The 20,986-nt window shown below is 33.7% G+C and overlaps 4 protein-coding genes and 1 non-coding gene across 7 annotated transcripts; 1 reads left to right on the top strand and 4 right to left on the bottom strand.

Moving 5' to 3' along the window:
* Nucleotides 1-1,801: 1,801 nt before the first annotated feature.
* LOC100794078 (probable 6-phosphogluconolactonase 4, chloroplastic) lies at nucleotides 1,802-4,949 on the bottom strand. Its single transcript, XM_003523287.5, has 3 exons — nucleotides 4,511-4,949; nucleotides 4,273-4,408; nucleotides 1,802-2,462 (listed from the first exon to the last, which is right to left on the bottom strand). The coding sequence occupies exons 1-3, from the start codon at nucleotides 4,834-4,836 to the stop codon at nucleotides 1,998-2,000; spliced, it is 927 nt and encodes a 308-aa protein (XP_003523335.1). The 5' UTR covers nucleotides 4,837-4,949; the 3' UTR covers nucleotides 1,802-1,997.
* A 1,707-nt stretch (nucleotides 4,950-6,656) lies between these two features.
* On the top strand, nucleotides 6,657-9,316 carry LOC100794617 (ubiquitin-60S ribosomal protein L40). Its single transcript, XM_003523288.5, has 5 exons — nucleotides 6,657-6,848; nucleotides 6,935-7,021; nucleotides 7,463-7,565; nucleotides 8,916-8,982; nucleotides 9,081-9,316. Exons 1-5 carry the CDS (start codon nucleotides 6,746-6,748, stop codon nucleotides 9,105-9,107), a joined length of 387 nt encoding a protein of 128 aa, XP_003523336.1. The 5' UTR covers nucleotides 6,657-6,745; the 3' UTR covers nucleotides 9,108-9,316.
* Nucleotides 9,317-9,960: 644 nt separating this feature from the next.
* LOC100804159 (pyridoxal reductase, chloroplastic) lies at nucleotides 9,961-13,426 on the bottom strand. 3 transcript variants are annotated; one of them, XM_006578814.4, is made up of 6 exons: nucleotides 13,075-13,426; nucleotides 12,809-12,974; nucleotides 12,329-12,422; nucleotides 11,698-11,799; nucleotides 11,294-11,445; nucleotides 9,961-10,131 (listed from the first exon to the last, which is right to left on the bottom strand). In XM_006578814.4, the coding sequence occupies exons 1-4, from the start codon at nucleotides 13,177-13,179 to the stop codon at nucleotides 11,793-11,795; spliced, it is 372 nt and encodes a 123-aa protein (XP_006578877.1). In that variant the 5' UTR covers nucleotides 13,180-13,426; the 3' UTR covers nucleotides 9,961-10,131; nucleotides 11,294-11,445; nucleotides 11,698-11,792. The 3 variants fall into 3 exon arrangements, with proteins under 3 accessions (XP_006578877.1, XP_040870973.1, XP_040870974.1); XM_041015039.1 differs by having other exon boundaries at nucleotides 9,961-11,445; XM_041015040.1 differs by lacking the exon at nucleotides 12,329-12,422.
* Nucleotides 13,389-13,468, bottom strand: TRNAL-UAG (transfer RNA leucine (anticodon UAG)). Its single transcript has one exon. It is a non-coding gene; the product is annotated as a tRNA-Leu (tRNA).
* Nucleotides 13,469-14,854: 1,386 nt separating this feature from the next.
* LOC100499926 (homeobox associated leucine zipper-containing protein) lies at nucleotides 14,855-16,652 on the bottom strand. Its single transcript, NM_001251164.2, has 2 exons — nucleotides 15,915-16,652; nucleotides 14,855-15,812 (listed from the first exon to the last, which is right to left on the bottom strand). The coding sequence occupies exons 1-2, from the start codon at nucleotides 16,281-16,283 to the stop codon at nucleotides 15,444-15,446; spliced, it is 738 nt and encodes a 245-aa protein (NP_001238093.2). The 5' UTR covers nucleotides 16,284-16,652; the 3' UTR covers nucleotides 14,855-15,443.
* Nucleotides 16,653-20,986: the final 4,334 nt, after the last annotated feature.

The raw sequence follows: 20,986 nt of genomic DNA, 5'->3' as shown, positions 1-20,986 counted from the left end.
AGTATGTGTGTATCCAAGGTTTTCTCATGATGTTCATGCACGATGACAATTCAAAAATCAAGTTTCCAGAAATGAGTCCATGGTTAAAACATCCCCTTCCAAAAGGAAAGCCAAAACTATTTATGAGGAAAGGAAATCCCTCGGTCGTACATATCAGGTAAATTCATTCACAATCAGTTGTGTTATTAACCGAGGAACCGATCAACTGCATACATAATATACCACAACCACACGTATCAAATACTACTTAAAAAACTGACAAAAATGGTTTGACAAGAGGGGAGAGACACCACTAGTAATTAGCAAGACTTTTTAAAGTAAATAAACTGTAATATACCATTTGTTTAATTTATGGTGCATCTTAATCTTGACATATTAAATTTATAGGGTTAATAAACCCTTGTTTACTCACCTTGGAAACAAATTCACTTCATAATTTCTTTTAAGCATTATATTAAGAGTTTAATCACAATATATTATCACTATACAAACTTTTACCTTATCAATCCATCATAAATCATTATTAATATAACTTTTATGGTAATTATTATAAAATCATATGATATATCATAATTAGTGATTAAATGACAATAAAAAACATTTTTATGACCAAGTGAATGAATAAAAGTGATTAATGTGTTGAAATTAAGATTGAATCGTTTAAATAGTACTTGGATTTAATCTTTGGCGAAAATAATTATTGATCAAGTTTTATTTGTCTCTTGACTGAACTCTAGATTAGTTAGAATTTCTTTTTCTTGATGAATTCAAGGATTAAGGAAAAAAAAATGTAAAACATTTTTACACTACTACCAACATGGTGAGAGATGATAGACAATCTTATCCTTTAATCTCAATAACTCAAGAAATTAATCAATGATTTTGGGCCCATAAATATCGTAGTACACAAAAAGAAAACATTTTACACTATTTATACATAATCTATGTTCTCTTTTATTATTGCCGGAGAAGTTTTCACTCCACAGGCATTATCCGATACCCCTGTTGGGTTACTTGTCAAGTAAATTAGGCAATAAAACAACATAGTGAGGTGCTAATGGAGTTGGGTGGGCCAACACCAAGTACTCCATCTTCTCATCTACCATGATCCATCTAATGGATGCAAACTTGTGGAAGCTAAGTACCTTCTATTGGTTCAGACAACAACTAAGGACCAAAAATAAGAAAAGATAACAAGAAAAACTCAAAGAATCCGATTCAATTGCCCAAACGAGGTTAATCTCTTGAGTGATGGTGTATTTGCTCACAAGGTAGGGAAGCACCTAGTTTTCCTGTCATGCAGACTTCTTGGCTGTCTTTTTTTTTTTTGCTTCTTTTTTTTTTCTCACCAGGGAAATTTGACTTCCCAACATGCATTTGCTCACATGAAAAAAACCTTCATTTAAATATGTAAATAAAACCATGCATCAGTTGCCAATTCTTCATTGATTAGTTCTTGCTTATCTTGACTTTTCAGCTCAGTAATTATTCCCATAATCTATATATCCTCACGCCTGTTGCAGCAAGTCGCGTCCTCATAATACGGTAGCGTCACATATACCACATGGAGCCTAAAAAAAAATCTCCACGTGGAAGTACCAAGAACCGTGTAGGGGGTCAACACATGATGCACTGATTGTGAGAAAGGACAATAATAAAGGCAATTAACATGAAGTGATTATTTGATTCATTTCAATGACAATGACGGAACAATGACATTTAAATAGAATGAACACGTCCGTTGAAAAGGGTGGGGTTGGTGCACATTAATTGGAAATCTGGGGGGAAGAAATTAGAAATGTTGAAGCAAAACACTACCTTCATATTCCCTTTATTGTCACAAATGACAAAGGACCCTCTTCAGCGCAAAACTATCACTGAGATAAGAAGATTCAGGACTAGATGTCTCTACTTCTCATACACACTTAATTATTGCAAAAAGGTTAACAGTTAAATACACAGGCACAACATATAGGATCATGGCTTAGCTGCTAGATCTACAGCTTTGAGGCTGCACCTTTGTCTAAGAACCATTTCAACTCCCCTTCAGGTGAAACCAATCCAACAGGAAGCTTAACAGAATTTTGAGATTGGCCTAACACAGAGTGAACTGCATCTGCTTTACCCTTGCCAGTCACCACAAGCGCTGCGTAAGCAGAAGTATTAATCACTGGTAAGGTGAAAGTTATTCTCTCTGGTGGTGGTTTTGGGGAGTCCTTAATGAAGGTAACCCATCTTTGTTTCTCCTCCACAAGAGGATGGCCTGGGAACAGAGAAGCTATGTGGCCATCAGGGCCCATGCCCAGCAGCATGAGATCAAATTTTGGAAATTCATTGGCTGGTGATGAAGCTATCACATTGTTCTTGACCAAGTGTCTGAGACACGTCTCATAATCATCTGCCGCTCCCTCGGCTGAAAGCGCATCATTGATTGCATAAACATTGCCCGGGGGAATTGGCACCTGCCAAGAGAACCATCATGAAAGTACCAATGGGTTAGATTGACAGGAAAATTATGCTGATAAAAAGACGAGGAAGGGAGACGGCATAATCTGGTCATGCAGTCATTTTAAAGAAGACTACACAGAGAAAAAATATAGCTTGTAAATTTAAACTCAGGGCAATTACCTTCCTCTCTTGCATCATTTTATAGGAATGATGTTACAAAGGAGCTACAGAAGATGAGGAAGAGATGATATTCAGAGAAGAGAGGAAACTAGATATTTTCTTGTTATTCCTCCTACAGTGCACTACCATATATATAGGCACTTTGTAGGGCACAAAAAGATAAGCGCTAGACGGAAATATGAGTATTATAATGGGACAAGTGCTAACAACAACCCGACAAGCATAAGGAAATATAACTACCTAATAACAGAATGCTACCCATGCACCCGACAAACACTAAAACAAGCACTAATTAACGGGAGTTTTATCAACATCCGGCGACACCATTGAACACCAGCACTTTAGACGAAATCGTGGAAACAGTGAGGAGGTGTGATCTTCCTCTTAGGCCTTTTGTTGGGCTTCCTGCAACCTGCTAGGTCTATCAAATGAGCTTTACACTCAACAAACTTGTCAAAACAAAACCATCCTATGCAGTATCCAACAAAGGAGATTCATTCACCTTATCATCTATGATTAAGTAGTCTCTCCCAAATGCTTGTAGCTTTGTACTCATCCATTCACTTTCATTAATTCATAGATATTTTTTTAGTTTCCTATGTATGGTATCTTCATAAGCTCCAGGTTTGATATGAACATGGTTAAAGTAATTATTTGGTCCATAGGTTACACTCATTTAGAAATCAATCTTTGTAGGATAAAATATGTAAGTTTTAGTCCCTATAAAGATGTATAGAGATTAGAGACTAAACATAAGAAATATAATGACAGAGACTACTGTGTACTAATATTAATAAGGACTAAAACTTAAGTTTTTTTTTCTTACCTACACGGGTGTCACATGTGGGGACTAAATGATTAATTGATTAGTTTAACCAATTAATTCCTTAGAAGAGAAATGATAGCAGCACTCTCTTTTAAACTCACTCTACTTTTGTTTTGGATGAAATTGATTGAAAATCACAAATATTTGTAGATTTCACTTCTTATTTAATGAGCCTCTCCCATAAGTTTGTAGTAATTGTAGAGAGTACGTTACTAAGGGTATGTTGCTACTTGCTAGCACTCCTCTTTCTTAGAATAGTGAAAGCCCCCACCCAAAATGGAGTCAGACTCCAGAGTTCCAACCTTTGTCTTCCTCAGCACATATGCAGTGACGGACCTATATTAGGTTGAGGGTGTGCACTTGCACCCTCTCATTTTTTAAAATTCACCAATAAATTTTCTTTTAAATTAAAAATTGTAAACAAAATCTTATATTTTTGTATTTTATTCCATTTATATTTATATAGTTGAACCCACTGATTTTATTTTTTATAATTTGTCCCCACTAACTTAGGGTCTTGACTCCGCCACTGCACATATGTTGCACACCCAACACCTTGTGCTTGTTTGTTTGGGACTGTGGGTCGCTTGATTGAAAACATGTCTATATACCATGTTGTATCCAATTCCAAAACGGGGTTCCTATCCTCTCACACAAGGACTGTTTTTACAATGGTTTCAACTTAAAGATAAACATAGTTTGAACTCTGAACTAATCTCCTTTTTTTTTTTCCTCTCAATTTTCTGACCTTAACACACGACGAACATAGAAAGATTCTCAACAATTGGAAAACACGTTCAAGCTAAACAAATAAATACCTTGGAGAGAAGTCCATCTAAAGCAAGCTTGTAGTTGCTATCTTCGTGAGTCTTAGGCACGACTCTCTCATCCACCCAAAACACGTGCCATTTGGACCATTCAAGGGTATCAACATAAGGAGGTTCCAGAAGTTTCCTGAGATCCCAACACACAACACATTCACATTAACCCCAATCCAGTTCAATTCAATCACCGTTAGGTTTAAACCAAAAAACAGGAACATTTAAAACCCCTCACCGGAGATAATTGATCAAAGAGCCGCCAGACAAGCAGACAGTGAAAGCCCCTCTTTCGGAAGTGAATTTGTTGGAGAGATCGGCGACGTATTTGGCCAGGGACACGGCAAGATCCTCTTTTTCGAAGACCTCGACGGCAACGTTGTTGTTGGTCTCCGCCATCGATGCTTTTAGCGGGGGAACAGGTCTCTTGAGATTGACGACGCAAAGACTTTTGAATCTGAGGGGGCGAGAGAGGAAGAGGTGTGTGGAGGGTGGATGAAGGAGGGTGCGGTCTGGGAAGAAGGCGAGTGAGAGTGGGAGAGTGTTGGAAAGGGTGTAGGCCATGCCCCACCTTATATGTGCACACGAATCAAATCAAAGTGGCAGTGACAATGCCCACCATTTCGTTCGCTTCCTTCTCTTCCACCTAATATTTCTTCATTGACCATCAATCGCTGGGTGGGTGCTACTACTTATGCTTCCAATTTCATTTCCATCATTTTTTATTTTTTTTTGTCTTCCTCATTCAAGTTCATTTTAATTTAATTTATTTGTGATTACAACAATTTGCCTTGAATTCTCCTACAAACTTGAATTTAGGCAAATGTTTTTTGGTCGATGATGTCTAAGAAAAATACTATTATGCCTTCCTGTAATCTATAATTCGATAATTTTATTGATCTTGTATACAAATTAAAAAATATTTACAAAATTTATTTTTAGAAGTAAAAATAAATTATTTCAATATTTGAGTTCACATCTAATTTGTATTTTTCTTAAACACATATGTATAGTAAATTTTAATATTTTTATTTAATTTTAAGCCTTTTATATTATTTTTATAATTTATAAAACAAATAATAATCTTTAACATTTATAAAAAATATTAAATAAATTAATATAGTAAATATATTAAATAAAATAATATACAAAATATAGAAAATGTTAAATAAAATTAAAAATAAAAACAAACATAAATTCGTTAATAAATAATTTAAATAAAAGACTTACAACTTTGAAATCGTAAATATTTTACAACTTCTAATAAAAGTTTAAATATTTATAACTTGAAGGTCATAATAAAAAAATCAAAAATAGTAAACTCTTTTACGACTTTAATATAAAAAAAAATCATAAAGTAGTTTACGACTTTATACTTAAAAGTAGTGATATATTTTTCAATTAATTTTTTTTCAATATTAATTTAATATTTACTCAAATTTGATAATTTAGAAAAAAAAATCACCCATTTGATCATTTCACCCCAAACTAGTATCCTAGCATATATAATAATTATATTGGATGATTATTTTTATTAGAATTTAGTTAACATGTCACCATATATTATTTACTTTTACTTATTGAATAATTTATTCTTATTTATACTATAAATTAAGATTTTAAGTGCATGTTTGTTTTTTAGTTGGCCCAAATGAACGTTACACTAAAAGTAACAAATTAAACACATCCTACATTTTTTACATATTATTGTTGCTATCTTTTTTATCATTATTATTTTCGATTTTATCATAACCATAATCATTCTAAATGTCAGAAGGGACGAGGTATAATGATGATAAAAGATATAAGTTTTACAATAAATATAAGATAATAAAAGGCACAACGAAGGAGAAAAAAATAATTTAAGAGATAGCTTTTTAATTAAAAACATCAAATTATTTTTTAAAATTAAGACAAAATAATAAAAAATTCAAACTATCCAGTGTAATATCCAATGTAAGCTAAACCTTTTTATTATGAATAAAATTTATAGTAAAAATATTTTTAATATATAGGTTATATTTTGAATTTATAACACATAATTTAAAATATGATAGAAGATTATTTTTATTTATTGATATTTTTTAAAAGAATACTTGTATATTGAAATTTAATTTAAAGATAAAGATAAAAAGTGAATAGATTATCTTTTAAAAAATGTTTTGTTAAATGGAAAATAAGATTTATTTATTAAAAAAGTAAAAAAAAATATTTTAAAGATTTTTTTTTTTATAAAAACACTTTTATTTTATTAAAAAAGAGTTATTAAAAAAAACTAGAATTTCTTTTAGAAGCCTTTAGTAAAAAAAAAATTAAAAATTTAGAATCCCCTGACAAGTGGCAAACAACGAAATTAGTACTGGAATAACATAATCTGGTAACCAAACACACTGTGAGTGCTGAAAACCCTAGTTATAAAATTCTACACCCAGACGGCAGAAACCCTAATAGCAGTTTTGGAAGAGAGGGAAAGATGCAGATATTCGTGAAAACCCTAACCGGGAAGACCATCACCCTTGAGGTGGAGTCAAGCGACACCATTGACAATGTCAAAGCCAAGATTCAGGACAAAGAAGGTTCGCTTTGATCCACGATTGATTGGTTATCGTTCTCTGTTTTTCGCTCTTGTTTGATTCATTTTTGTTTTTTTCTAATTGCCTAGGGATTCCTCCGGATCAGCAGAGGTTGATCTTCGCCGGTAAACAGCTGGAAGATGGCCGTACCCTCGCTGATTATAACATCCAAAAAGGTTTGGAATATCTCAATTTTGAAAATTGCGTAAATATTTTGAATGTGGTAATTGATTGATATATATATATATATATATATATATATATATATATATATATATATATATATATATATATATATATATATATATATATATATATATATATATCTTGTATTTAGCATTAGCCATATTTGTGTATGAATGCCTAGTGTGTCCTTGGTTGACTAGGTGGAAAGCTAGAATTGGAAAATTGATAATTAACATAATAGTTTTTCTGAAATACGAGAATGTGAAATTAACAATTTTTCAAATGTTTTACAAATATTGTTGTGTCCGACTCCTAGCATTTACGGTCCTACTTGGTTGAGAACACCAAAACTGCCCCTAAATCTTGTTAATTATGCTCAATGACTCTAGTTTAAAATGTGAGCTAAGTTGTTCTGTTTCTCTATTATGCAGAGTCAACATTGCATCTTGTTTTAAGGCTTCGTGGTGGTATTATTGAGCCATCTTTGATGGCACTGGCGAGGAAATATAACCAGGATAAGATGATCTGCCGCAAGTAAGTTTACACATCCTAGTATTGGATCCTGTTGGTTCATTCATAAGTAATAAGAAATATTGTTCTTGTGAAGTATAGTCAAAGTGCCAAAAAAACTTGTGTTGAGAATGCATAAATAATGTCTCATAAAACTTGATGATACAGCAAGATTCCTAATTTTGGAACTGCCTGCAAGTTATGGAAGGCGTGTATGAATTTACTGATGTCTAGTATAGAAAAAGTACAGCCACAACAGATTGTTGATTTCTCTGAACTGCATATTTCTGAAAAGCCCTACACCAAGGTCTTATGGCGCTCACAAATCAGCCACTCCCACCCACCACACCCATCCCAATTGACTCTAACTGTTTTTATCTATCTATTCTTGTCCCATTTTTACCCATTCTTGATCACCCCGTATGTCGGATAGGTGTAGAGATGCCAATCTGGTGGTCTAGAATAATTGATTTACCACAACGGATAGCATTATTTTTAACATCTTCATAAATCAATTAATGGCAATGAATTAACAATGATTTTTTAAATAAATAAATTTTGATTACAAGGGTTAAAATAGTGTTTAAACTTTAAACACCTGATCTTACCCGTTTCGTCCTTATTTTCTCTTCTCTCTATCTTCTTTCCTATAATTTCCCCTGTCCAAACTAAGGCTAAGTTTGTCCTTTGCCTTTGACTTCCTTAGATGCATAGAGATTCTGATGTGTTAGGCTATGAGCAAGAAAGAATCTTTTTGACAACTCGAAACATATGTAACAAAAAGTCAAAAATAGCTTTCAGATAATTTCCTTTTTGTCTTGCAGTCCTGAATTAGACAACTTCATTTACAAATTAGTTTTTGTATGAAACTTCTTTTGGAATTTGGATTGAGAACATACAATTCAATGCATCAAATCATATTTCCTTTAATGTCTGCTGATTGGTGAATTTCCTAACTGATTGTAGGATTTGTAAATCATTTTCTTAAAATGGTTCTCTTAGATTCTATAATCTTAGTGTTCAAGCATCAAATATAGTGTTTTCTTCTGGCTTTGAGCTTCTGTTGGTGAAAGAAAACTGTTGAATTCTAAGGCTGTGTTGTAAATCAAATGTAATTTGAAAACTATATTTTTTTCTTGAAAATAGAATGGTTGTATTCATAATAACTATGGTTTCTCTTTGAGAACCGAGGGGGTGCATGTTGGAATACAAGTAATAGAAAGCCTACATTATATACAATAGCATAATTTATTCATTCAGTGTCAAAGACAATGACTACTTGAAAAAATGATTGTCTTATATTTTGAGATAAAATAATATGCATTGCTGCTGGTCTTCACAGCCATTATGCTTATAAATAATTGTGCTTTGCAGGTGTTATGCCCGTTTACATCCCCGTGCTGTGAACTGCAGGAAAAAGAAGTGTGGTCACAGCAACCAGGTACAGTAAGCTATTAGAGTGCTGCTTCTTATTTTACTGAATGGAATTCCTCTGTTGTTATTATTAGAGTCATCATGGAATTTATCTTTGTGTTGCAGTTGAGGCCAAAGAAGAAGATCAAGTAAACTCTTCTGATTGCAAGATGGAATTTTGTGTTGTCATGGATTATTGGATGTCTTGTAATCCTGATAACTCCATTAGCTTCTTAGTACTCTAGTAAATCTTTCGGAAATTTGACAGTCAGTTACTCTTATGATTTTTGTTTTCAGTTTGAGACGGATTGATATTGATTATGCTACAGTTGCATGTGATGATACAGTTTTATTTTTGATAATACTGCATGTGATGTCTTTATTTCCTGTCACTTATAGTTTTGAATACTTAATTCTCTTCTTTTTTACATTTTAACTCGTTATAGACTAGCCTCGTTAATTAGAAGTGCAAAGAGTTTCTTGTTGAGTTACTTATAATTTGCAGTGACGACGTTGTTTAACTGGTTTTTACATTTGATATGAAGTTATTTGTGCATCAATCGCGTTAGATGCAAGAATATGAAAGTAAATGAATTCTTTATTTTTTAATTTTTGTGAATGTAAGCGTGGCATTTGTTCATTGTACTTTTCTAACCGTCAGTTTAATTTTTAACAACAAAGCAATATTATCTGATGAGATTGTCCAAAACTACGTTGTGGCATCACTGGCATGGACTCTTGCATTAGTTTACGCCATTGTTGTGCCGTTATAGATTGATCCGTTGTCATTTTTCCTGGACAAGCTTGTTTGCTCTCTGCCTTTAATGATACCAGATGATATAAACCAGTGACCTCCATTGAGTAAACTATGCATTCCTTCGAACCGAGTGCGAAGGTCCCGCCACTGGTTTTATCTGTTATGAATGCCAAGTCATGTAAAACACTTGGATGATTGCATCCTCCGTATCTCTTTATTTGGTTTGCCTTTTTAGTGTTACATGTATACCTGGTTTGGAAAATGTTTTGGATCATCCTGCGAGGTGATTCATTTGCTGCATCCTCCAACTGAAGCAACTCGTCTGAGGAGAGGCGCCAACGAAGAGCACCCAAATTTTCCTCAGCTTGTTTAATTGATTTGACTCCAGTAATTGGAACCGATGCACCAATTTATAGCAACCTGACATGATAAAGCAAAAAATGATATGATAAGCCGATAAGGTATGTTGTTTGTTCAGGCATGGTTTGGTCAGCATTGTCATTTTCCGCGCACCGAAGACAAGGACAATTAAGTGGGTTGGTCGGTGGTTCTGTAAAAGGCTACTTTATAATCTTTAAAAAAGTAAGTTGTGTAGGGAAGCACGGCATTTAAAAACATAAATGTCACATTAAAATTTGTCTTCTTAGGTGGTTGATCTTGATAATGAAGCAACAGTACTTTTGATGTTATTGTGGATAAGATGTACCAGTTCCTTTCTGACTCCAGATATTAATGTAGTATGATACTATTACTCAATCTTTTAATTGGATAACATGTGATGTACAAGCTTCCTTGAATAATAAGATCTTGGTTTTCTGTTATGCAGAGTTTTAGTATTAGCTGATTTGGAGCTCAGAACAAGCACAAAGGTTGTATAGTGTACAAGAAAGATTGATCAAAAGACCAAAAAAAGATGCTTATAGGCTGAATATGACTGCGAAATTGGATCAAAATATACTGCTATCCAAAAGACTGGCCACGCTAAGAGGACCCCCAATTCTGCAAAGTGATTAAACTAACTAAAAAAAAATTTGGTAGTTGGTGTGCTTTCTATAACATTAATGTGAGAAAATAAAGTCTACAAAAAGGAGAGATAATCTCGTATTACTATCTATTCATTGGTAGTAATATATATGTATTTCATTTGCACATGTGCCATCCAGTAGTGTCTAAGAAATAGGAAATAGAACTAGTTGTCTTTCTTAAGATCTGCTACTTGATTTTAGTTAATAATCCTGAAATGCATCTTTTGCTACTCATAGATATTCATGCAAGATATATTACTACATATACCTGCAGACTCAGATTATATATTTTGTAGCGTCTAACTAGCTATAAGAAATTACTAGCATACAGAGGAAAAAGATTACTTGTGACATGGTTTTCCGTCGTTTATTTGCAATCTCTCTCAGGGAACTCAATAAAGGATCTAGTCCCGGAAGAATTTGCTTAAATAGCAACGCCTTGTGAAATGTGATTATTAATTACAAAAGTACTACAAGAAAAAGCTAGTAATGAATTAGGCTTGTATTAAGTTAATCATGTGTAGCGTTCTAAAACATTTGATTAAATATCAACAAACCTTGGCCCACTCGGAAGTTTGGATGATGAATATTTCCCAGTAAGCATTCCAAGTCCTAGAGGACTATATGCAATCATACGAATACCCAGACTGTCACATATGCTCTTGATCTTTAGTTGATATTTCCCCGTGCTTAACAGAGAAAATTGCAACTGAAATGTTGAAATTATAAAGAATATTAATAAGAGAATGCAAGTAAAGCATGACAAATAGACAAATGAAGTGGGATACTAAATTATAGTCTTTAGTTTTGTCAAATGTATCTGCTTTTTCCTTTTTCATTTTTCTTTAAAGCCTCTCAAGGATTGAAATTGAAACTGGTTTCACAATCAGATCATGCCTATTTTCCCAATACATCTAGCAAAATGTGAATGTTAAATTTTACATTTATGCATCACTTTTACCTGGGCTGAGCACAAGGGGACTCCAAGGTCTTTCAGATAATCATGCATCTTTAAAAGCTGCTTTGGTCCGTAATTACTTACTCCAACTGCTTTAACTAAACCCTAAATGACAACATAAATATGAGTACAGAAACTTTGATCAGTCAAGAAGTTTAAACTAATTTTTTTCCTACCAGAATAATCATTTAAGCCAGTGTTTAAATATGCTCCTCTATAACTGAATAAGAATATTAGAATATATGATCAGAATACTTTAAATTGCGCTATCCACATTCAGTGCTTTAAGAAAAATATTCTTGTGTCCTTCCCTTTCAGGTTTATACTACTTACGATTGCATAGCATTGCAAACTTCAGTTGTCATGTTTAGATTGGAGAGCACGTTTACAAGTTACCCCTGAGCCAAGTCTTTAAACAATGTTTCACTCAATGTCTTATTATATATATACCAGAACCCTACTATTAATAATGAATTATTGTAACCTTCTCTTATATCTAGCGATGCCCTGAAAATTTATTTCATCCATGTTCAAAATCATAAACAAAGAAAATAAATCAAGCAAGTATTTGTCATGGGAGTCAGGAAAGGAAGCCGAGGAAGGATTTGATAGAATGATAGGAACAAACAAATACCTGCAAGCATTCACAAACCGCCCTGGTGTAAGGCGCCATGGATATGCTGCAAACTTAGTAGCAATGACTCTTTCACGCTGGCTCCCCTTTTGCTCTAAGAAAGTGTAATATGCAATTTGGTGAACAAGTGTGAATCAAAGAACCATCATGGATATGCAATGATACTGTAAAAGTATTATACACTATCATCCAATCATAAACTGTCATGTGCGATGAGTTTATTGACCCTGAGAATAACTACTTTGAAAGTCATTCAATGATTTTTATTTGGTTTGACTACTCACAATGCATGTCTATTAAACTCATCAAACAATTGATTACAACACGATAATATGAAACCCCAAATTAACATAAATCAAACAACAAAACCATGTAGTCAGACCTAGTTACAATGAATTATCAACTTACACCTGCACTCAAATCTACAGCAGCACATATACTAAAATTGAATCAAAGTGAGAAAGGAATGCGTGATGAAACCTTGAAATTCTCGAATGAACCTCCCCAGAAGCTTCTCGCCCTGACCATTTAACTTTCCAGTGCCATAAGAATCAGCAGTGTCAAAGATCAAAGAGATTGATGCCGTTGTCCCCCATGCCCATGTTCCAAATCTCATGGGAGACACACTCAGAGGACCCATCTTCACCTGCCACAACCAACCAACCATTGAAGCCACCTTGTTACTACTCATCACACCACACCACACCACACCACACATGATGACATCAAAGGATGATTGTTTTTACCTTTTGTGTTGGCCAGAAGGAAGGGAATTTGAGAGACTTGAATGAGAAAGATGGTGTTGCTAATGCTATGGGGTTAATGTTGATACTGCAAACTGAGACTGCCATTGTTGAAAGGTGAGTGAAATGCTGATAGAAGGACCAGACAGACACCAGTTTCGAACACAGTTACCAACACAACGTTAATCAGCTGGTTGATTAGTGTTTTTGTGTGTGGTAACCATTGAATCCTCGATCTTGTTATGGATCAGTTTATTTTGGGTTTTAGAAAAACAAACAAAAACATAAAGAGAAACAGAAAGAAATAAAACAGGTATTGACAGCTGTGGGATTTGAACCCACGCCCTTTCGGACCAGAGCCTAAATCTGGCGCCTTAGACCACTCGGCCAAACTGTCTTTTACAAAAGGTTCGTACATTATTTTATTTATACCATATTTAATTATATTTTCCCCCATACAATTTCCAATTTAAGGGGGAAAAAAATTACAAGCCCGTTCAATAGTAAATGTAAAAAGAAACACACGCGAAAGTGATACATTTGCATACATAGAAGTCTCATAATTAAGTCCCTACTTATCTTTTAATAAAGTACGTCATTTAAAGGAAAAAAAATGTTTGCTAGGTGATGTTTGATGGAAGATAGGAACTTATCGTAATGTCTAACTCACTATGTTCACTTCATATTTGATGTGCATTTATGATATCGTTAAGATGACCGTTGTTTATATGGGGTTAGGATAAGAGATGAATGTGAGGTGGAGTTCAGAGATCAATAGAAGTCTAAGGACAGTCCTTTAATGTCTTCTAATTTAATAAATGTAATTGCATGTGATCAATATTATTTTTATATTTCAAATGTTTGAGAAATTAATATATGGATTGATAGTGTTTTTTTTTTTACTGTTATTGATTTTTACAAGAATTATTTTAAATATGAATATTATAGTAACAATAATTTTTTCATTAGTTGACACTTTAATTTTATTTTATACTAATAGTACATAAAAATTAAATTCTAAGTACTCTATCTTTAATTACAGCATCAGGCTTAATTAGAAAAAGATACTTGGTCATTGATAAGTTGCATGCCTATTTAATAAGTGATATCAAATTTGAATCTTGAATATATAAATGTGTTAAATATTTAAAGAAATTTTTTTATTACCTCTTGTGAAGGATGCCCATGATTTCATAAAAAAGTTGTATGTTATTTTTTGCAAGCCTTGTAGAGTTATGCGGTAAAGGGCCAAAAAATAAATAGTTGATGAGTTCAGTTCAGTCTTATTTTTAGCTGAAAATAATTGTATTTGAAAAGTCTTAAGATCTGTTATTCAGTCGAATTAAAAATAAACATAACACTATCCAAAAAAATTCTTCTTTTCAATAATCCTTTTTCTTGAGCACTTTCTTCCTCTGTACTTGCTTTTTCTTTTGGCGTTGTACATCAACTACCAATCAACAATCACACAAAGTTGTTCTGTAATTCTTCTACACGTGTTGTTCTTGAATGTACATTGTGTATTATATAGAATAATAGATCAAAGTCGAACTCTAAGGACCCATTGGATCTCTGGCTTCACTAAGTTTGTTATTGATTAATTTTCTTCAAGCTAATCAAACTATCAAATGAAAAACAGACGAAGTGAAAGAATTCCCTTTCAGGACTTGCTATTATCCTTCAAATTTAGTTCTTAGTGCTTAAAATGTTGCGTTGCGTGATCTAGTATTCGCAGTTTATTATGGGACATATTTCCATATACTGAAATTCTGTCCTATTAAACAAAATTGATCCAAGTAGGAAAATATGCTACATTCTTTCCATTCACAGAATTGGCCCATAAGAGAAGCTAAGAACTTGAAATTAACATCTTCACTGCTTCATGAAGTCGAGCAATATCTCATTCACACCGTTCATAAGTTTTATTTTTGTGTGTCTCGGTCGTGCTATAAGGATCAAACTTGTTAATATGGGAATAAGCTAAAGTGATAAAAGAGAGACCCCTTTAAGAAATATAAAGAGGTTCTAGATTAACTAACCCCTTGAAGTGGGAAAAGAAAAAAAAGAAGAAGAAAGAACACACGCAAAGACGGGTTGGAAAGGCATGCAAGCATGAACAGACAGAGACATTGCACATTATTTGTTTTTTTCCAAATCTCTACACAATTGAATTGAGTGAGGCTATCTTAATTCTCTCGCCTATCAAATCAAGCCTACAAAACTTCCTTCGAGTTTCTTGGCTAGGCTGGAATGTTTTGGACCTGCTGGCAGCACAAGAGCCAACCAATCAACCAATCTTTTGTTCCTTCTCTCGGAGGAAACAAAACATCACACATGCAGATGCAGCACAAAGTGTGGCTCGCTTGTTTTTTTCAAGTCCAGAAATCTAGCCATTGAGAACTGCTACATGACTGGTCCAAGATGCCACTAGGGTCCACACCACTATACCATTTTTCAAGTGATGCCAATGGCATCTCTGCATGATCATCCATTCTGAGAAGTTGGTGTCCTTTGTCTTCAGATTTCTCACCACCCCTTATGATGCTATTCTCATTTTGATCATCTGAGTACACACCTATTCTCTCCTCCAAACCCTCATTTGAAAACCTTGGTTTTGCTTCAGGCTTCCAACTGCTGTATCCACTGCCTGAGCCACCATCTTCTATGCTGTTTTCTTTGCCAGCCTTGTCTTCCCTTCCATCATCTTGACATGCCTCCAACAAATCACTTAGTTTCTGCAACTGTTTCAAAAAGCAAATAACACAGTTAAGGGTCACATGCTTTGATTTGTCGAGCATCATCAGCAGCAAGTAGTATTGTTAGAAGAACCAAAAACTAATTACCTCTAATTGCAAAGAGTCCTTCTCTTTCTTTAGGGACTCAAACCTTGATGCTAAATTGTCATATTCATCTTTGAGTTTTCGGTACTCTTGCTCTATTCGTTTTGATTTCCACCTTGCCCTTCTGTTTTGGAACCATATAGCCACTTGGCGAGGCTGCAGGCCAAGATCTCTAGCCAGTTGCATCTTCTTCCTTGGCTCAAGCTTTGACTCTGACTCAAATATGCATTCTAGTGATCTTATCTGTTCATCACTAAACCTCCTCTTGTTTTCTATCTTCTTGCTTTTCTTCCTTGGTGCCTCCGAGCAGTTGAAGCTTTCAACATATTTTCCCTTTGATGATGCTTGAATATTCTCATCTCCCTCCATCATAATATATGGCTGGTGAGCAAAAGGAAGTATTTTTATGGGTGAATTTGGAATTAGATGCACAATCTGTTTTCCACCAAGAAATAAAAAAAAGAATTATGTGATTTAAAAGTCTGGTGAGGGGGGATCGGGTTCAGAATATATAGCTAACCATAAAAGAAAGTGTATCTCAAAGCCATTTCTATCACGTTATTGCAACTTCTAATGGAAGGATCATGGTGACCTATGGGATAAGATACCGTGTGGCTCTTACTATCTTTTGTTAAGTAGGAAGAAATTATCTTGCTTCGTTTACTTGTAGCCTATCTATCTACCGCCCCATATACTATTTTGTTTGTAGAAGGAACTGCCTCCTTGTCAGTTGTCACCTTCATTAGCACACGTATCTGTTGCTTTTTTATACCCAAAGGAGGGAAGAAAAAAAAATAGCCAATTTGATTTTGAAAAATATTGCGTGCCATTTTAGTCCTTCAGAATTGGAAAAAAAAAATAGTCCTTATAATATATATTCATTTGGTCTAATTCGTTCACAAGTTAATAACATATAAGACTAATTTAATTGATAAATTACATATTTTTAAGAACTTATATTGTAATTTCTCATGTCATATCTTTTTTATTTCTGTCAATTCGCAATATTTTTAGCTTAGAGTCAAAAGATTAATTTTTTTTTTACTAACATCTATTTAAGGGTTTTATCTTCCTTAATAAATACTTTTTTATATGCGTAAAGTTAAAAATTGAACTCTTGATTACATGCTTAAAAAATTAAAATTATCTATCAATCATGTTAGAGGATTTTGGTCTGATGTTGTATCTTTTAACAACTAAGTTGATTGGTAAAATTAAATCTACATGTCGTATAGAGAAGAATAAATTGATCAGGAATCTTTACATTTAACTGGCTGTAATTGGAATTTGTACATATTTAACTCCGGCATAGCATAAGTACCTTGCTATACCACTGTCACCTAGTAATAGTATTATAATATAACTCGACGATGCAGCCAGCAGCTCTTATATAAGAACTTTAATTTTCCCTTTTTTTGAAAAAAGAAATAGTTGTTGAAGCGATGATCTAAGTTTACTATGAACATTCATATATTTAAAAGCTTTGGTTATAATGTTGTCGATCTCGAGAAATAAAAGTGATAAACAAAAGCAAAAAGGTCAACAACAACTTAGAAACTGACACAAACAAGGTTCCTATATACACATCATTGTATTCATATGTTAGAAGTTAGCTATTTCTTTTGGAGATAATGAAGAAAAAAGGAGGAAAAAACAACTCGGAAGGCACTTCACTGATCCTTCAGCCGAGCTACTCTCACGCAGTGGTTGCCAAAAATCAACGGTGGCAAGAATAAGATATTATATTGTTTGATTGAAAGTTCCAGCTGAATTGGAGGTTACTTTGTTATGGAAGGACTAATGTTTCTGTCAATAGTGGACCTATTTCTCTTTTGTTGTTTGGATCTGTTGACAAAAAATTCTTATCCCATGTCATTTTTCTTAGGTTGCTTTCTAAATTAGGTGTCTAAATTTTGAAGATTGCAGAACTCATACAAAATATTACCAGTTAATTAGTGTGTTTGATTGACACAGTTGATAGCAAAGGTAATTGGAAAAAGGGGCAGTGTCTATTTTCTACACACAGTTGATGGCTGAGTCAAATGCTAATACTCTGCACAAGTTATTGAAGGGCAATGAGGGAATTGTGTTTTATAGTTTGTGAGTTGTAAAGTAGAAAAGATAAATATAGAAAAATGGTCTCCATTCCTGATTGTAAACGTGCACAATGAGTCCATACCATTTTGCTAACTCGTGTACGTACAAAATAGATTGTCCACGAAGTTTTGTTACACAAGTATCTTCCTTTAAAATACTAATTTAGAATGTATGGTTGTAGCAATATAAGTAATTTTATTTTTTTATATATATACGAAATTGGAGGCAGTTAGCTATACTAGTATTAGAAAAATCTAGAAGCAGTGAATAAGCTATACACACACACATATATATATATATATATATGTAGTGAAGTTTGTAATTCGTGTCAGTCACTGGGTTAGATAAGAAGATAAGATGAAATGGGAATCATTTAATAATGTAGTGTAGTCCTTCCTCCATCACATACAAGATAAGTGTCAATAGATGTCGCCTAATACAGACAAAATATTGTCAGATTGTGTAGTTAAATCACAGAAAGCGAGTTTTTACATTTATTGCCAATCATACTAGTTGGCCTTAGGCAAACCCAGTTAATTCCTGGTTTTGTTTTATAGCAAAACTATGGTTACAAGTCCTTGTCAAATTAAGCTTTAGCATATGTTTTAGGTTTGCTTTATCAAGCTCCGTCCATGGTTAAGAGCCTTGGCAGATTAGCTTTTCTATGTTGGTGTAGTCGTGGACTCGTGGTTGGTGTTTGGTGATGTGTCTCGTGCAAACAAGCAAGCAAAACAAAAAACGCTAAGGTCAGGAAGTAGAGATCATAATTACACGCCAAGTGAGCTGAGTTACTTTTAGAACATTTTAAGAAGCAATTCCAGCTTAGGAAAGCTTTCACATTCTATTCATCTTCTAAAGTCCAAGAATGCTTAATGTCTTGGGGAAGTTACAATGGACTTTAGAAACACCACATCTAATATCAGTTATGTGATATTCTAATTCTTATTATTTTGAAAACCATAATACAAGGTCACATCTTATTGTCGCAATTGTATAAAAAGAATATATATATATATATAATAATGAAAACAATGTCCAAGAGTAGCAAAGGGTAAAAGGGTAGAAAAATGAATCTTGTCTTAGTCGTGGAGACTGCGCAGGCTTATGCCTTTGTTTAATAGTATTTTTGTGCTAGAAACTGCGTGGGGAGAGAAGCATTCCCTTCCCCCCATCCATGCCAACTTTATTTCTTTGTGAAAATGACACCAAATTTGTCTTCAAACGGCCATGATTAGCCTTGCTTTCCGTTTGGGTAAGTATGAATTATCCCACAAGTTGGTCATCGTGTAAACGTCAAGTTATTAAGATCTTTACGGCCATGGGGTCCTTATGCTTTCGAGGAGGGCATAGGTGTCGGGGTGCCAATTGTGCCAAATGGGTGGCCCTCAAACCAATAGGTTAGCAAAGTTAGGTATTAGGTGCCTCAAAGTCTAAAATGAAGTGATTGGTCTTCCAATCATTATTAGGTTGAGATAGATTCGTCTAATGATTGTGAAAAGAATCAAGGTTAATGGAGAAATTTGGCATGGGAATCATATGTCACATGTCATCAACCCAACTTGAAATACCGATGTTTTTTACCGTCATTATCCATTGCTACTACTAGTTCTTTTCTTTTTTAACTAGCTAGTTAGATGGGTAAATGTTACCTTACAAACTTGTTTTAGATTAATTGGGTTTATTAGGGTTGGGCCCGGTAGTAAACAACTATCTTCTTAAAGCTGGGACCAAAATTTCATCCCATAAGACAGTCATTGTTAGGAGACTCTTTTAATAAGTACCTCGTTATAATAATGGATGAAAAACTAGCCTCACATGTAAATTAATCAGGAGTGATCTAAATATGCAAATTAATTTAAATGACATATTTAGATTAAACAAATAGTAGAAACTAAATATTATGAACGTACCTCCTGTCATTGCAGATCGAATGCAAAGCAGTGCATATACGAAACTGAAGACAGTTTTGCTCTTCGATACCCTTGCTCACTCTTAATAGATGATGTATTTTATGAATAGAGAAGTGAGTTTGGTAATACAAAACTAAGAGCACATCTTCCTATTTATAGAGTGTGTCCATCATAAAGTTCAACCAATTTACAATTTGTTCTCAGAACGTGAGATAAAGAATAGATAAGTGATTTGTTATGATTGTAAAGATAGAAGTTGAATGTGGAAGAAAAATGAACCAGATACAAAAATAATAAAATTCCCAAAAAAATGCAACAGGAATAAAATAAAAAGAAGCACGTGGAAAGTGGACTCCCAACATTAATGTCTTACAAACTATTGGGTCTATGTTTATTGGTGCCGGAGCATAATAACACCAATTAAGTTAAAGGCATTGCAGAAAATTACATTGTCAGAACTATTTGCTTAAAAAATTTGTTCATTCTCGAATTATATCTTAAACAATTTGTTCGAACAGAGTATAATTAAGTTAAAGATCTTGAATTGTAGATCTTTGCTTCTTATACGGTGGGGAATAGCTTCAATTTCAATTTCATAATCATAGCATAGGTTCAGGAGCTGTGTTTGAGTCGTGTTTGAGTCCATATCATTTTATTTGGAATATCTGTTCAGCAACTATGTATTTGTGTGATCTGTAATGTACATCGGGCATGCTTCTTTCTCTTATTAATAAAATTGATTCATTAGCTAAAAAAGAAAAAAAAAATAGATATTACTTCTTCTTCCTTGCAAATTTATGGCTTGTTTCACTGAAAATCAGACAATTTATTTATGTGATTTCCAGCAGAGAAGAAAAGGTAAGAGGGGAAGGAGGAGGAGTGGTGAAAGAGGAGAAAGAAAAGGATAAAATAGGAAAAATGGGAGAAAAGGTAAAAAAAAAATTGAAACTTTCGCACCGTGCGTAATACACACCCTAGTCCTCTTAAAGATTACGAGAGAGATTTGATGAATACGAATGATTTTCAAATTTCAATATTTTGTGATTTTTTATTATAATTATTATCATA

This window comes from Glycine max, chromosome 4 (assembly GCF_000004515.6).
Source record: "Glycine max cultivar Williams 82 chromosome 4, Glycine_max_v4.0, whole genome shotgun sequence".
In the NCBI taxonomy this organism is placed as follows: Eukaryota; Viridiplantae; Streptophyta; class Magnoliopsida; order Fabales; family Fabaceae; genus Glycine; species Glycine max.
The sequence above is the reverse complement of the archived record's forward strand: the minus strand, read 5'-3'. Positions and strand labels throughout refer to the sequence as shown.